The following is a 17,911-nucleotide window of genomic DNA, read 5'->3' as shown; positions in this document are numbered from 1 at the left end:
GGAACTTCAACATTATTGGAGTAGTTGCATGTCTAGTACTTTTCTATAATAACACCATCTTCAAGCTCTTTTTGGTTTTGTTACATATCTCCATAAGAAACACTAGCAATGGCTATGTGGATTTCAAGATCCAGAAGAACTTTGAACCATTTTGTTCAAAGGGCTTGTCCTTTGTCTCTTCTTCGCCAGAGAGGTTCAAGGCCATTTTCCTATTTTGAGTCCGCCATAGAAAGAGAGCAACTAGAGCCACTCTTCTATGAGGAGGATTATCATGTTGACATTAATCATGATGAGAACCAAGTAATCTTTGATCAACTCTCTTCCTCTTTACACTATCTCTATATTTTTTTTCCATAATGATCAATATATAGTCTTGCTTTATCAAATTTTGTATTTTACTACCACTATTAATGCAACAAGAAAGGGATTAACTAACATGCATTGACCGTGTAAATTTATTTAGAGCCTATTTGGATCAGCTTATACTTTTGGCTTATAAGCGATAAGTAACAACTTAGGAATCCTAACTTATGACTTTTGCCTTATTTTTGTTATTTTGGGTTAATAATCAGTGCTTAAAAACATTTCTTTTAAAAGTTATACAAACACTACAAAAGTGCTTAAAAACTATTTTGGCTTAAAAGCACCTAAAATAAGCCAATCCAAACAGGCCCTTACGCACACTAATAGTATAATATAATTTAAGCGATATTGCTTTATTTTCTAGGTAACCATTTGCACCTGTTATGAATACTTTTTTTATACAATCTAATTATTTTTTGCTATTTTCCATGTACATGTGGGTATCTTTTCTGCAATTTGATTGTATAATTTTTTTTTTTTAACATTATGAGTATATAAAAAGTAAACTCAATACTATTTTATACCCCAACCTACTTCCCATTACTGTACCTCCATTTCCAGAAAACTCACACCTATTTATTTACTTAATGTACATGTTTGCTTTAGGTGGTAATGTTATTCACTTTGAGTTTAGTATTACATAGGTTTAACTTTTAAACTCCTTAAATTGTTAGAAATTTGCATTTGTGAATTTATTGTAATAATGATCATATATTTCCCACATGAACAAAACATTGGTAAAATTTATCTAATTTATTATAGTCCTTTCATTATAATCCCTTCATGTTGCAACTCACAAATGATCTTCTAAAAGTAATTCGATTTATGAAAATAACATGACAGCGTTACGGGTTGAGCCGTGAAAGCATTCACTAATGCTTGCATCAGGGTAGGCTTTCTATATCACATCCCTTGGGGTACGGCCCTTTCTGGGACCCTGTTAGTGCGGGATGCTTTGTACACCGGGCTGCCCATTAATATGACAACATTAGCAGTTAAATATTTCTCTTTATTCAACCAGCCCCTTTTTTTCTCTCTCTTTTTATGCTAAGAAGTTGATTGGAGATAGTATTTCGATCGTTGTATTCACAAGATTTTAAGCTGGGATGGTTTTATTTTATGATTGAAAGAAGCATTATGCTGATTTTCATCATTCTGTGAAATTTTAGATAATCCTACTCTATCTTCCTAGCTAATTAGTACTCAATTAACAGGCCTTGGATTTCCCAGGAGGAAAGATTCCATTTACTTCTCAAATGAAATTCAAATCAGAGTCATCAGAAACAAGGTTATCTTGTTATCGAGTCCTTGACAATAATGGTTGTCCAATTCCAGGAAGTGTATTCGAACAGGTAGTAGATTTCAATCCAGTAAGAATTTACCCGTACGTTGTATTTATGCTAAAGCATTGAATGTAAAATATATCTTTTTCATATAGATATTTATCTATCGTTTTGGGTAGCCATATAGGTATTTATCACTTGACCATTTTATATGATAGGTTTAGTTTCATTGATGGTCTCTCAACTTTCATTTTATTACGCTAAAGTCATCAACTATCTAAGTTACTCAATTTTACTTAAAGTATTACAAAAGTTAGTGAACTATTTTTTGTAACAATAGGTCACTCAAGTAATCATAGAAAGTCATTAGGAGGAAACAAAAAAGACATTTTCTATGGTACTTTTAAGGTGAAGTTGAATGAATTTTTTTCTAACAAATAATTGTTTAGCAACTTCCTGTAATGTTTAGACAAAGTCGAGTGATTTTTTACAAAAAAATCACTCAATACCTTTTGTGATACTTAGGCAATGTTGAGTGAATCTTTTGTTACAAAAAAGAAGTAACTTTGGTGCACTAAAACAAAAGTTGAGTGACCATGAGTAAAATTACCCACTTAAAATATATTCTCATTTTACTTTGTCCTCTCTCCGTCTCAATTTGTGTTTTACTTAATTTCTTCTTTTTATTAGTTTGTTTGAAAAATAATGTAACTTTATATATTTCGTACTCCACTTTTTAATTTCAACATCGTACATGACATTTTTATAACCACACGGTTCAAATGACATTTTGGTTTATTATACAATACTTATTTAGTAGACCACAAGAATCAAAAGTCTCCCTTACTTTCTTAAACTTCGTGTCCAGCCAAATTAAAATACATAAAATGCCAATTTAAGCTAAACGGTTGGTTTATGTAAACAACGAATGCTGAGTAAATATCTACCTTTCAATTCTATAAGTACAAGTTGAAATTAATTTTCTGTTCAAGAAAAAGAGTAAATTTAATGTGGTTTGCTGCTTGGTAGGTGAGCAAAGATTTGGCTGTAAAGATGTATAGCAAAATGGTGACCCTTCAATTAATGGACAACATTTTTGATGAAGCAAAAAAACAAGGCAGGTTAACCTTTTATCTGACCACTGTTGGAGAAGAAGTTATTAACATAGCTTCTGCTGCTGCACTTACTCCAGATGACATTGTCTTGCCTCAGGTAATTAATGTGGTTGTCTTGTTTCTCCACTTCATTGTCAAAATCCCAATAATGCCACAGCAATAGACTAGAAGAAGAAAAATGAACACTAAATTTACCAAGTTTAGCTAATTGCTTACATTCTCAAACAAAACATAAAAAAGCGTTTGGTGAAGATATAGTTATTAATTTATGTTCTCTCTAATAATTTGAGTTTTTAAATAAGATGTTCACACAATTCTGATATAAGAGCCGACAAAGCTCATGAGTGCATTTGTCACCACCACCCATTATTAAGTATATCTCCGTCCTAATTAATTTTGATCACTATAACTGAATATGGAATTTAAGAAAGAAAGAAATCGTTTGAATTTTATAGTCTAAAATAAATCATAAATATTTGTATGGCCAGTAATTATCTGATTAAAATGGGAAAATTGTTGGAGTCCCACATCAGTAGGATAGGGTAGTAGGATAGGGTGTCTCTGGTCTCCTTGATTTTGAACAATCCAAGCCCTCATGAGCTAGTTTTTAGGATTGAGTTAGGTCCAAAGTGCATTTCCTTATCAAAGTTTAAAGTTCAATTGTTCTAAATATAAAAATATATTATTCTTTTAACAGATTAAAAAGAAAAGTGTTGAGTTGCAAAACATATATTTGGATAAAGGAAATAAGATTTTTTATGTGTTTAGCTCATGAAAAGAAATCGTACGTAGAGGACGTTTTCAAGATATAATTGTTTACCCCGGATTCGGATAATCAATTAAATTTATAGGTGGGTATAGGATATGTGCTTTGTTCTTGATGTATGCTAGACAAAGAAAACAAAATATTTGAAGGTTCCTTGGTAGAACGGCTGATGACGACGGTTGGTTAGCGATACAAAGGTTTGTGAGCAATGTATGATACTTGATGGATGCAATGCAATAATAACAATAACAGGTGGCCTTGGCCAAATTAAATGATGAAAGAATTTGTATATAAGAATTCTTCTATTACAAATGTTCTTGGAAAGTAAGAAGAGCCAACCCCCTTAAGGGAGGAGGATATATCCTATTTATAGCAGTGAGCCCATGGGACTCGTACAATATGAATTAATAAAATAGCAATAAAAAGGACAGCTCGTGCACGGATTTGGTGGGATTGGACTGACGGCGCCGTCTGACACACGCATAGTTGGTAGCCGACCATGATGTGACACCACTGATGCGTTTCAGCAACGGTCATAACGGACCAACGGATACACGAACAAACGGCTGTTCGGATCAACAGTGACGAACCCTCAGGAAGAGTCCCCGAACCATCGGTGACATAGAGACCGGGCCAAATGGCGCCTCTGCTCAGCTTCGATAAAAGCGCTTATCCGGAAAGGTGTGATGCCCCTCGTGCGAACTAACGGCGCCTTTCTTCCTCCGATCCGTAGTTTCTCCGGATTGACTCATATTCGATTTTTACCGTATACAGATAGCCCCCACACTTCCCGGAATAACGATCCATCGGAGTAATGAGAAGTGAATGAATCATACAACCGACCGCCCGGATGACCTATCCTTATTTCCTTATTTTGGCGAGAATAGTTGCGTCACGTCTTCCCCTTTGCCGGCCACGTGTCCTGCTCCAGATGGTCCGCTCCTGTCAACCGCCTTTTGCACGTCGTTTCGGGTCGCTTCGCATTAATGATGGGACACGTGGCGATCCCCGATTGGCCATCCTCGATAACCGTTTCCCTCCTTATGCCTATATAAAGCCCCTCATTTCCTCATTTTTTCATTTTTACGATCTGCTCTTTCATTTCTTCTCTCCTCTACGTTCTATCTTCATCCTTTCTTCAGCAAATCTGTTGCCAAATCTTCGCTTATTTTCACATGAAAGGGGGATTAATTTTGTCACCATTCTCGCCAACTGCTTTTTGCTTCAGTTGCTCTTCAAATCACCATTTCCTTCGTTTCCTTCGCATTATTTTCCGAAATCCTCTTCCCTTCATTCCTTCAACATGTCTGAAACAACTTCTCCAGAAATTCCCTCGGTTTCATCCCCGGGGGACGAGGCTGTGTCTCCGGCTAAACAAAAGAGTAACCCCGAGACTACGGCCTCGGATATTATACCAGCCAAATTTAACTTCAATAAAGACCTTGAGGCGGAAAAACCCTCTGCCGTCTCAGACCGGGGATACGACGTGAGGCGGTATCCTTCCTCCATAACCGAGGATAAGCTTGACATAGTCCGGGCAGATTGTGGGTGGAACACACGCCCGGTAAGGGTTTTTGCACCCGGGCAGGACGAATCCATTACCGACCACCGGGAAAGGTTCTTGTACGTGTACACTTATCCCTTTACCCTTAAACTCGACCCCCCGATTGATCCGGTCATACTGGATATGTGCCGGACCTATGGCGTGACTTTGGCACAGATCGGACCAATCGTTTGGAGGGTCGTTGCTTGCCTCCGGCTGCTGGCCAACAGAGCGGAGAAAGAACTTTCACTGGGCCACCTAATACGCCTGTATTCTCCGAGAATATTCCGGGGCGGTGTCATAAAACTAACCAAGCGCAGCTGGAACCCGTTCTTCTCGAAGATGGACGAAGACCGGGACAGGGGATGGCTAGAACGCTACGTCCGGGTAAAAACCGAGGACATAATCCCAGCCGTCCATCTACCTTTTCCGGAGAAATGGAACGACAAGCGTAAGTTCGATCCTTTGAGCAATCGTTCTTACTTGTTCAACCGCTTTTGGTATTGTTATCTCATTGCCCTTTCCTTATTTTTTGCAGCAAACGGATTTGTTCCCCTGGTTATTCGCAATCTGAGTGAATGGGTCACGACACTCCTCAGCCAGCTTCCCTATGAGGACCGAACATGGGCCCATTTGTCACGCGGCCGATGGATCGCTCAAAACCATGGTAACGTTTGACTTTTCTTCGTTTTTGCTGCATCTTTAGCCATTCGTGGTCGTTAGTTTTCTCAATCCTGCCTATGTCTTTGTCGTTCAGGTTTGCCGAAGGGCTCGGTGGCATCCAGGTTGGAGTCGGGGGTCGCTTCCCCTACACCGGCATCCGTGTTCGACATGGCGGGTTCTTCCCGTGTTCTTGCCGAAGCTGCCAAAAGGAAACGGCCTTCAGAAAAGGGGCAACCGTCCCAACGGAAGAAGGCAAGAAGTGTTGCCCGGCCCCCGAGAGAAGAAGCGGAGCCCGACATCATAGTTCGGAGGGTCGGATCAGCTCCGTCAACGGCTCCAGTACCTGAGGAGACTGCCTCCGTTCCGCCTTTGCTTTCTATCAACGAAGGTCTCTTGATCCCCGTTCTTTCTTCAGGTGCGGAAGAAATCCTTTCCCCGGCTCCTCTTCGGTCGGTTGACTTTGTCGACATTTCAGGTGAAACTTCTTCGGAAGACACTCCCATGCAAAGGAGAAAGGGACCCGGGGAAACGGCTGTCACTGCAGCTGATCAAAGGACGGCCCCAGTTCCGGAGACCGAAGCCCCCATTCACGCTCATCCGTCTCCCGACCATGAACCTGTTTCTACTGCGGAGCCCCCACTCTTTGCCAGAAACATTGAGTCCACGCCAAGTTCATCTACCCCGGCTCCGAGGGCTGAAGATTTTGAAGATATGTTTTCAACCACTCCTCCTGCTATTGGTGACGCTGCGGGTTTCGGCCATCTTCCAATTCCTCGGGTCACGAGGTCGGCTAACCGACAGTCAGAATCTGGTTCTAGAGATAACCTGGTGACCATCTTCCCAGCCCCGAGCGTAGAACCAAGAAGAACCAGATCGGCCGTAATCACCGTCCCCGAGGATTGCGGCTTTCTATCGCGCCTGGTGGGAGTAGCAAGCTATTTGCGGCCTCTTGTCTCCGACTCGGACAAGCGTAAAATGACCGGGGTCACCTGGCAGTGCCTTATTAACGAAGGCATGCACGCGGGCAACCGAGTAAGACCCTCAGCCACCCTTGTATTTCAGTAGGCTTTATGCTCAGTTTGTTTGATTCTTCATGTTTGTTTTTCTTGCAGAGTGTGGTACTGGTCAACGAGGCCTTCATCCGTGCCCAACACGAGATGGACGATCTTCGAGGCCAACTAGATGCCCAAGGCCGAGAAACAGAGAAATACAAGCATCTCCTCCGAGAGAAAGAGGAAGAGTTGGGTTGGGCGGCTGTTCTTGCCAACCTTCGTCCCGATCTCGATGTGGCCAAGGACGAAAATCGTCGCTTGAAGAGTGAGTTGGCCTCCATGACCGATTATAATCGAAGCCTCGAGACTGAGAAGATTGGCCTTAGCCGAGACAAAGCCCAATTTTCGTCGAGGCTGGACGAACTGGAGACCACCGTATCCCAACTCCGAGGGGAAATGGATTTGGTGAAGGCCGATGCAACGGGCCTAGCCGAGAGGAACCGGCTACTGGAATCCGACACCGCTCTATACAAAAAACGTATGGGAGTTTTCGAAGAGAAAGCCGAGGAACGGTCTCGGATATGTGAGGGCTTAAAAGCTGAGCTGGAGGAGGCGGTGAGCGCCAACGATGTTCTTAAGGCCGAGCTAGAAGCTGCTGTTCACATGAGGAATATTGCTGTGGCAAACCGGGCCGAGCTGGAGACTAAGTTGGCTAAAGTCGAGGCTGATTTGGAAGAAGCCTGGAAAGGCATGGAGGCGGCCGAGGCTCATACTGCCATCGTCGCCGAGTACGAGAAGTGGAAGTCTCGGCGGCTCACCCTCGAAGAAGCCGAGCACGGATTCTCCGAACTTCCGGCCCTGATAAACCAGGCCAAAGAGATGGAGGAGGAGGCAAACCATGCCCTCGGGTCCGACTCAGATGATTCCGAACGAACCGAGTCCGATCATTCTACCTCTAGTCATCTAGCATAGTATTTTTACTTGGCTTTTGCTTTTTGCCGTTGCTGGCCTTTTGACTTTTGATGTAAAAGTATCTTTTGTATATATGAAAGTTGCACTTTTCTTGTTTCTCCATTTGAGTGCTTGTTTTTTTTTTGCCTTGAATTATTGGTCCGTTTTTCGGACAAGGTGATCCGTAGTCATTGATTAATTCTGCCCGTAGGACTTACCAAATGTTTTGTGACTTCGGATCTTTCCATGCCCATGATAGGCGCTGGACCGGCATTTTTCGTGGCCGGTTCGCAATGACCTCGTTGGCCTTGTCGGATTTCGACCATAGTGCCCGGTGTAGGGCGTATAAATTGAACAATGTCGAAATACGACCATTGCAATGGTTTCTGTATTGCAAGTGTTTGTACATATGAGAATTTTCATTTCTTGTATCTTTGCCGCAGCAAACACTAAATGGGACACGATTCATTATGATCGTTTGGTCCTTACATCGAAGGCGACGACCGGTGGCCAGCCTTTGTTTTTGCCGTGGCAAACGCTGAATGGGACACGATTCATTATGATCGTTTGGTCCTTACATCGAAGGTGATGGCCGGTGGCCAGCCTTTGTTTTTGCCGTGGCAAACGCTGAATGGGACACGATTCATTATGATTGTTTGGTCCTTACATCGAAGGTGATGGCCGGTGGCAAATGCTAAGCTTCTTTGTTTCTCTTTATCGTGGCATGCTTCGATGTGGGTACTGTGCCCCCCTTAACACTGATCCGAGCTTTGAGGTCGGGTGAGTGTTATCAAGCCCCCACTCGGAAGGTGTGACCTTGGGTGTCTGAGTACTGGCCCTTTATCTTTGTTGCGTAGCACGTTGTACTTGTTGCCTCATTAAAAACCTCGTCGGAAAACCCATTTTGGGACAAAACCGCACTAAGAAAAAGAGTGCAACACGTGCTTTCAGTCCTAAATTCTAACTTTAGGATTAGAATACGGTTTCCTGCAAAAGAAAAATACGGTTAACAAAAAGTATACGGGAAGATCATACCTTAGCAATAGTATCTTTTTAGATGGGCTATGTTCCAGTTGTTGCGCAGGCATTGCCCATCCATGGACTCCAGCTGGTATGATCCTTGCTCATTACACCGGTTACCTTGTACGGTCCTTCCCAGTTCGGTCCTAGCTTTCCCTCGTTGGGGTTCTATGTAAGGTGACTTTTCGAAGTACTAAATCCCCCACTTGGAAATGCCGAAAGTTGGCTCTTCGGTTGTAATATCTTTCCATCCTCTGTTTTTGGGCCGCTATGCGGACCAACGCTCCTTCACGTAGCTCATCCGCGAGGTCGAGCTTCACGGCCATAGCCTCCCCGTTTGATTATTCGGTGGCATATCTGAAACGGAGGGTCGGTTCGCCAACCTCCACGGGGATGAGGGCTTCGGCTCCGTAAACCAATGAGAACGGGGTTTCCCCCGTGCTCGATTTGGATGTGGTTCTGTAAGCCCAGAGCACCTCCGGGAGTATTTCCCTCCAATTATGCTTCGATGCCTCAAGTCTCTTCCTCAGATTTTGGATTATCGTTTTGTTCGTTGATTCTGCCTGCCCGTTTGCACACGGGTGATACGGGGTTGACACGATTTTCTTGATCTTCAACCCTTCGAGGAAACTGTTGACCTTGCCACCCACGAACTGGGGGCCATTATCACAGGTTATCTCAGACGGGATGCCGAAGCGGCAGATGATGTGGTCCCATATGAAGTCGATGACTTCCTTTTCTCTTATCTTTTCGATGGCCTGCGCTTCAACCCACTTAGAAAAATAGTCAGTCATAAACAAAATGAAACGGGCCTTACCCGGTGCCCGAGGTAACGGACCAACAATGTCCATTCCCCACTTCATGAAAGGCCAAGGTGAGATGACCGAATGCAGCAACTCCCCGGGCCGGTGAATCATCGGAGCATGCTTCTGACACCCGTCACATTTTTGGACAAAACTTTTCGTGTCCTCGTCCATCCGGTTCCAGTAATAACCGGCCCTGACGATTTTTCGAACCAAAGCTTCTGCACCGGAGTGGTTGCCGCAGGTTCCCTCGTGTACCTCTCTTATCACATATTCCGTTTCACCGGGGCCGAAACACTTAGCTAAAGGACCGAGGAAGGAGCGTCGATACAGTTGACCGTCCACCAAGCAAAAGTGGGCAGCCTTGGTCCGTAGTGATCGTGACTCCTTCGGGTCCTTTGGGAGCTTACCATCACGCAAGTAGTCGATGTACTTATTGCGCCAATCCCAGGTCAAGCCCATTGCGTATATTTCAGCGTGCCCGGTTTCTATGGCCGTGTTTGATAAGTGCACCGTTGCCCCGAGGTTGATTTCCTCCCCCTCAACCGAGGATCCCAAGTTTTCTAATGCGTCGGCTTCGCTGTTCTGCTCCCTCGGTATGTGCTGCATGGTCCACTCTTTAAATTGATGAAGTACCACCTGTGTTTTTTCGAGGTACCGCTGCATCCGTTCGTCCTTTACCTCGAATACGCCGTTCACCTGGTTCACGACCAGAAGCGAGTCGCACTTTGCCTCGATTGTTTCGGCTCCCATGCTTCGAGCCAATTCCAAACCTGCAATCATAGCCTCATACTCGGCTTCATTGTTAGTCAATCTAGCAGTTCTAACGGACTGTCGGATGACCTCTCCGGCCGGGGTCCTAAGGACAATCCCTAGGCTGGAACCTCTAAGATTCGAGGCTCGGTCTGGATGTAGAGACCAAATGCCCGCGGTCTTTCCCGAGGTAAGCAAAAGTTCCTTCTCGACCTCGGGGACCATGGCCGGGGTAAAGTCTGCCACAAAATCGGCCAAGATTTGGGATTTGATGGCCGTCCGAGGCTTGTACTCGATATCGTAACCGCTAATTTCTATAGCCCATTTTGTTAACCTACCGGATAACTCAGGTTTATGCATGATGTTTTTTAAAGGGTAAGTGGTTACCACACATATGGGATGGCATTGAAAATAAGGTTTGAGCTTTCTGGAAGCGCTTACTAACGCTAATGCCAGTTTTTCCAAATGGGGATAACGGGTCTCTGCATCCCCCAAAGTTCTACTTACATAATAGATAGGGAATTGCGTACCTGATTCTTTTCGGACCAAAACGCCGCTTACCGCCATTTCGGAGACTGCTAAATAGAGGAAGAGTGGCTCATCGGACCTCGGTGTGTGCAGCAACAGGGGGCTGGACAAATACTTCTTCAATTCCCTTAGGGCTTCTTGGCACTCCGGTGTCCAAACGAAGTCGTTCTTCTTTCTGAGCAAAGAGAAGAAACAGTGACTCCTGTCCGAGGACCTCGAAATGAAGCGACTCAGCGCCGCTATCCGCCCGGTGAGCTTCTGTACCCCCTTTATGTTGTTCACGACCTCGATGTCCTCGATGGCCTTGATCTTTTCCGGGTTGATTTCAATTCCCCGGTTTGACACCATGAATCCCAGAAATTTACCAGACCTGACGCCGAAGGCACATTTCTCCGGGTTGAGCTTCATGTTTTATCTGCGGAGTACATCGAAGGTTTCCTGCAAATGCTTTAAATGGTCCTCTGTTTCCAGGGACTTAACAACCATATCGTCAACATAAACTTCCATTGTTTTCCCTATTTGTTCGAACATCCCATTAACTAGGCGTTGGTAAGTTGCACCGGCGTTTTTTAATCCGAAAGGCATGACGTTATAACAGTAAGTCCCATAACGGGTGATGAAGGATGTTTTCTCTTGGTCCTCCGGGTGCATCCGGATTTGGTTGTACCCGGAGTAAGCATCGAGAAAACTTAACATTTCATGCCCGGCCGTCGCATCGATCATTCTGTCGATGTGAGGCAATGGAAATGAATCCTTCGGGCATGCCTTGTTTAAATCCTTATAATCAACATACATTCGAAATTTATTACCTTTTTTGGGCACCACCACCACGTTAGCAAGCCAATCCGGGTATTTCACCTCCCGGATGGAACCTATATTCAAAAGCTTCGTTACCTCGTCTTTCATGAAGGCGTGCTTTGGCTCTGACATGGGCCTTCTTTTTTGCTTGACCGGGAGAAACTTCCCGTCCAAGCTGAGTTTGTGTGATACTATTTCCGGTGATATACCTGTCATATCTATATGCGACCATGCAAAGCAATCGGCGTTAGCTCGAAGAAATTCAATTAATTTACGCCTGAGCTCCGGGGTGAGCCCCGTGCCCAAGTATACCTTTCTGTCCGGTAAGAACTCGAACAAGATGATCTGCTCCAGCTCCTCCACGGTTGACTTGGTCGCGTCTGAGTCATCCGGCATGACAAAGGATCTGGGCATCCCGAAGTCATCCTCCTCGTGCACTGGATCCGGTCCAGTATACTTTAGTTGCTATTGGGGGACCTCCCCTCCGGTTGTACCCTTCTCTTCTTGAGCCGGCTTCTTGGGCCGAGGAGCTGCCTCATCTACTGTGAACATTTCCCTTGCTGCGGGCTGCTCGCCCCGGATGGTTTTCACCCCCTCCGGAGTGGGGAATTTCAGCAACTGATGCAGTGTTGAAGGAACTGCCTTCATACCATGTATCCAAGGCCTGCCCAATAACGCGTTATATTTCATGTCCCCTTCGATCACATAGAACATCGTTTGTTGAATGGTGCCATCCACGTTTACGGGCAATGAGATCTCCCCCTTCGTGGTTTCACTTGCCATATTGAACCCGCTTAATACTCGGGCCACTGGTACGATCTGACCGAGCAGTCCCAGCTTTTCAACCACTCTCCATCGGATGATGTTAGCCGAGCTACCTGGGTCAACCAAAATACGTTTGACCTTAGTTTTAAAGACAAGTATAGAAATTACCAACGCATCATTGTGGGGTTGGATGATGCCCTCCGCGTCTTCGTCATTAAAGAAGATAGATCCCTCGGTCGAAAGATCTCGAGTGCGTTTTTCACGAACAATAGAAATCTTCGTCCGCTTCATTACCGACCCTCGAGGGGCGTCAATGCCCCCCACTATCATGTTGATCGTATGTTGGGGTTCGACAGGTTCGGGCCTTTGATAAGATTCTCTTTCCTTATAATGATTTTTGGCCTGCTCGCTCAGCAGATCTCGGAGGTGACCATTTTTCAATAACCGGGCTACCTCCTCTCTCAATTGGCGGCAATCTTCGGTTCTATGACCGTGGGTTCCGTGATATTCACACACTACGCTCGGATCCCGCTGACCCGGGTCCGACCTCAATGGTTTAGGGCATCTTACATCGGGGACACGTCCAATAGCTGAGACAAGTCCCGAAGTACTAACGTTGAAGTTGTACTCTGAAATTTTTGGCGGAACTTTATTACTGGCGGAACTTCCGGCATCGCTCCTAAACGAGAGTCCCCGACTGTTCGACGGGCGTTCAACCCGCTTGCTGCCCCGTCCAGAGAAATGGCTTGGACTCTCGATTGATTTTTCCGACCTGAAATTTTGTCTCTCCGAATGGGGATATGGCCGAAACCTCTCTTTCGATGATTCGGACTTCGATTCGTACCCCTTCCTTGGTGCCTCGAAACCTCTATTTACTTTGATCCTTACCGGTGGGAGCTCGAATTGATCGTCCTCCACCCGAATCTTTGACTCATACCGATTGTGGACGTCGGCCCATGTTACGGCCTCGTATTCTAGCAAATTTTCTTTCAATTTGGCCGAAGCCACCGAACTTATCATGTTGAGACCCTTTGTGAAAGCCTGCGTGGCCCACTCTTCTGGCACCGGGGGGAGTTCCATCCGTTCCCTCTGGAACCGGGTGACGAACTCCCGCAATAGCTCGTCGTCCCTTTGGGTTATCCGGAAAATATCAGCCTTACGGGCCTGCACCTTTATGGCACCGGCATGGGCTTTTACGAAGGCGTCGGTGAGCATTTCAAAAGAAGTGATCGAATGCTCGGGTAGATGGTCGTACCACGTCAATGCCCCCTTCGATAGAGTCTCTCCAAATTTTTTCAACAATACCGACTCTATCTCATCTTCTTCCTTATCATTGCCCTTTATAGCACAGGTGTATGAGGTCACGTGCTCATGCGGGTCCGTGGTGCCGTCGTATTTCTGAACATCTGGCATCTTGAATCTCTTCGGGATCAACTTGGGGGCCGCACTCGGAGGAAAAGGCCTTTGAATATACCTTTGAGTTGCAAAACATATATTTGGATAAAGGAAATAAGATTTTTTATGTGTTTAGCTCATGAAAAGAAATCGTACGTAGAGGACGTTTTCAAGATATAATTGTTTACCCCGGATTCGGATAATCAATTAAATTTATAGGTGGGTATAGGATATGTGCTTTGTTCTTGATGTATGCTAGACAAAGAGAACAAAATATTTGAAGGTTCCTTGGTAGAACGGCTGATGACGACGGTTGGTTAGCGATACGAAGGTTTGTGAGCAATGTATGATACTTGATGGATGCAATGCAATAATAACAATAACAGGTGGCCTTGGCCGAATTAAATGATGAAAGAATTTGTATATAAGAATTCTTCTATTACAAATGTTCTTGGAAAGCAAGAAGAGCCAACCCTCTTAAGGGAGGAGGATATATCCTATTTATAGCAGTGAGCCCATGGGACTCATACAATATGAATTAATAAAATAGCAATAAAAAGGACAGCCCGTGCACGGATTTGGTGGGATTGGACTGACGGCGCCGTCTGACACACGCATAGTTGGTAGCCGACCATGATGTGACACCACTGATGCGTTTCAGCAACGGTCATAACGGACCAACGGATACACGGACAAACGGCTGTCCGGATCAACGGTGACGAACCCTCAGGAAGAGTCCTCGAACCATCGGTGGCATAGAGACCGGGCCAAATGGCGCCTCTGCTCAGCTTCGATTAAAACGCTTATCCGGAAAGGTGTGATGCCCCTCGTGCGAACTAACGACCCCTTTCTTCCTCCGATCCATAGTTTCGCCGGATTGACTCATATCCGATTTTTACCGTATACAATAATCAAGTAAAAACAAAGTACCTAACTACGCGCCTAAATATAGTGCCTATCTAAATTATTTTTATCCTAAATACTCCCGAATCTGTTATTTGATAGTCTTTACCCTTGATAGTCTTTACCCCTGTGCCTGGACGTATGAGGTAAAGTGTTCAGCCTATTAAGGGAAATAAATAAGAATAGCTTTATTTTAAGTTTATAGTTATTATCAAGGGCTGCTGATTCAGTTAATTATTCTTTTAAAACGCTAAATGCAAGTGTACATATTCTATTATGATTTCAGTACAGGGAACCTGGAGTTCTGTTATGGCGTGGCTTCACTTTGCAAGAATTTACCAATCAATTGCTTGGAAATAAGGGTGACAATGGCAAAGGCAGGCAAATGCCAATACATTATGGTTCTAACAAGCTCAATTACTTCACTGTCTCTTCAACTATTGCGTAAGAATCTTATATCCCTTTCCCACCTTTTCCGAAGCACAAGATTAGTTCAAATTATATACTCCCTCCGTCTCAAATTATCTGTCACAATTCTCTTTTACACGTCCCTTAAGAAACATTATTAGGAGGAGTTTTTAACTATTTTACCCTTCATTGATATTTGAACAATCATAACCATTAATGCTAGGGTAAAATGGTGAAAAAAAATGTAACTAATTGTGTCTTGAACTTCTAAATGACAATTAATTTGACATAACGATATTTAGAAAGCACGACAGATAATTTGAGACGGAAGGAGTACATATATCTCAGTATAATTAAACAATTATTAAGCAGTATAGTGTTCATTTGGCAGCACACAGCTACCACATGCGGCAGGCGTGGCTTATGCTCTGAAAATGGATAAAAAGGATGCTTGTGCTGTCACTTATTTTGGAGATGGTACCACTAGTGAGGTGATTTTGAATTAAGCACGCACTTATGTAATTATCGCATTCTCAATTGAAGATAAATTCCCTTCGAGGACCTCCTATAAAATTGGAACGATACAGAAAAGATTATCATGGTCCATGCGCAAGGATGACGCTCATAAATTGAGAAATGGTCAGTTGAAGATAAAGTACATAGTTTTTTTTTGATGAGTTTTTGTGTTGAATTATTTTCAGGGAGATTTCCATGGTGCTTTGAATATTGCAGCAGTTCTGGAAGCTCCTGTTGTATTTCTATGCCGCAACAATGGATGGGCCATTAGCACCCCTGTCGCTGAACAATTTCGAAGTATTCCCCTTAACTCATTCAATCTGGTGAAACATATTCTCCCGAAAATGTTTCCTATAAAATAAGTCTTTTTGTGTTTGGTTATTCAAAATTATTTTTGCCGACCAACAAAAGAAGGAAAATGACTTTCCTCATCATTTTTCTTCACAATTACCTCAACTCTTACTCCCTCCGTCTCAAATTATTTGTCGTGATTATTAAAAATAGATGTCTCAAATTATTTGTCATTTTAGAAGTTCAAGGCACAATTAATTATTTTTCCCCATTTTATCCTTAATGAAATTTTATCATTAATGGAGATGACACATAAACAGAGAGATATTATAACTTAGACATAAATAAGGTAAAGTTAGTCAAATGCCCCTCCTAATTAATATTTCTTAGGGGAATGTAGAACAAAAAAATGACAAATAATTTGAGATGGTGGGAGTAATTTCATATCACTATTTTAACCAATACTAGTACATTAATATCGATCATTAATACTCCTAAAATTCATCAAAGCATTACCCAACGTATTAATATTACTTTCAATCTTTAGTATATGTTTTTCTAGAAAATATTTTCACTCCCAACCACAAAAAAAACATACAGTATAAGACTACGATTTTACAGAAAATCAGTTATTTTCGATAAATAGTCTCTGAAGATGACTTTCATCATATCAAACACAGTTCCTATCTCGGATAACTTAAGCTACATTCTCCTAAATATTTCTCAATCGTAGGTGATGGAGTCGCGATTAAAGGGCAAGCTTATGGAGTTCGAAGTATTCGAGTGGATGGCAATGATGCTCTGGCAGTTTATAGTGCTATTCGTGCAGCTCGCAAAATGGCAATAAAGGAACAAAGGCCAATACTAGTAGAGGTGCGAAATTCAGCTTCCTATTATTTTTCCCTTAAGGTTTCATTGCTTATAAAACTTCCATTTGTATGTATGTAACATTTATTAGGCTATGGCTTATCGAGTAAGCGACCATGCATCGTCTGATGATTCGACTAAGTACCGGTCTAAGGAGGAAGTCGAGTACTGGAGAAGACGATGTTCAGTCGCCAGATTCAGAAAATGGATACAGAAAAATGGTTGGTGGAGTGATGAAGAGGAACTTGAATTCCGGGGAAATATCAAAGAGCAGGTTCAAGATTCAAAATCCTAAAATGTAGAGATAATGCTCAAAAACACACCCGAACCATCATTCTTTTGCGAGTTTCACACCCGTTCCCTTTTCCTACATGAACTATCAACATCTATGTATTAAAACACACCTCAACTATCCGTTGTTCCCTTTTCTACCCGAACGATGGTAATAGTTTAGGTAGAAAAAGGGAACAACTGATAGTTGAGGTGTGTTTTAAGCTTTTAATGCATAGATGGTGATAGTCCAGGTAGGAAAAAAGAACAATTGATAGTATGAAACTCGCGAAAAGCGATAGTCCAAGTGTGTTTTTGATCATTAACTCTAAAATGTATTTGATTTTTGTTCTATTCAATTATTTGTTGATTTTTTTTATTTAATATAGGTGTTGCAAGCAATTCAAGCTGCTGAGGAAGTAGAGAAACCTCCATTGACAGATTTGTTTACTGATGTTTATGACCAAATTCCATCAAATCTTCAAGAACAAGAGAGGTATATTAGAGATGCTATAAACAGACGTCCACAGGAGTATCCTTCTAATATACCTCTGTAGGCTATAATATCCTCTGGTTTTGATGGTATATTATAAGATGGTAATAGATAAGTGAAGGAGCTTGCTACATTTTCAAGAATTTTCAATCTGAAATTGTTTCTTTGAAGTCAAGTAATGTCATAGATGCAGTAGTGTGTGTGCGCAGGCGCGCATTAAATTAAGTCTGAACTAGTTTATCTTCTTTGCAAATGGATGTTGTATTTTCTTTCTTACTGAAGAAAGAATGGGGAGTAACATAAACATTTTCTTTCTTCAAACTAAATCATGCACTTACTGTCTTTTTTCATCCTTTACTTATAAGAATTAGAGTCGGTGATCATAGAACTATAATTTAGAAGTGAAGCTACTATACTGGCGATAC

At 42.9% G+C, this 17,911-nt stretch overlaps 1 protein-coding gene and 1 pseudogene across 1 annotated transcript; both read left to right on the top strand.

Annotated features, from left to right (window-relative positions):
* On the top strand, nucleotides 1-17,830 carry LOC132602416 (2-oxoisovalerate dehydrogenase subunit alpha 2, mitochondrial-like). The gene is made up of 9 exons (XM_060315273.1): nucleotides 1-300; nucleotides 1,578-1,715; nucleotides 2,676-2,858; nucleotides 14,928-15,085; nucleotides 15,441-15,540; nucleotides 15,751-15,862; nucleotides 16,590-16,729; nucleotides 16,815-16,997; nucleotides 17,383-17,830. Exons 1-9 carry the CDS (start codon nucleotides 109-111, stop codon nucleotides 17,548-17,550), a joined length of 1,374 nt encoding a protein of 457 aa, XP_060171256.1. The 5' UTR covers nucleotides 1-108; the 3' UTR covers nucleotides 17,551-17,830.
* Nucleotides 15,597-15,717, top strand: LOC132604703 (U6 spliceosomal RNA; annotated as a pseudogene).
* Nucleotides 17,831-17,911: the final 81 nt, after the last annotated feature.

Source organism: Lycium barbarum, chromosome 7 (genome assembly GCF_019175385.1).
Source record: "Lycium barbarum isolate Lr01 chromosome 7, ASM1917538v2, whole genome shotgun sequence".
Lineage (NCBI taxonomy): Eukaryota > Viridiplantae > Streptophyta > Magnoliopsida > Solanales > Solanaceae > Lycium > Lycium barbarum.
This window is presented reverse-complemented; position numbering and strand designations above follow the sequence as displayed.

Bases quoted from the DNA above. Each gene is read 5' to 3' on its own strand.
- LOC132602416 (XM_060315273.1), top strand. From the start codon at position 109: ATGGCTATGTGGATTTCAAGATCCAGAAGAACTTTGAACCATTTTGTT. The intron at 15,541-15,750 runs GTGATTTTGAAT...AATTATTTTCAG, and splicing joins GAGATGGTACCACTAGTGAG to GGAGATTTCCATGGTGCTTT. The intron at 16,730-16,814 runs GTGCGAAATTCA...AACATTTATTAG, and splicing joins AAAGGCCAATACTAGTAGAG to GCTATGGCTTATCGAGTAAG.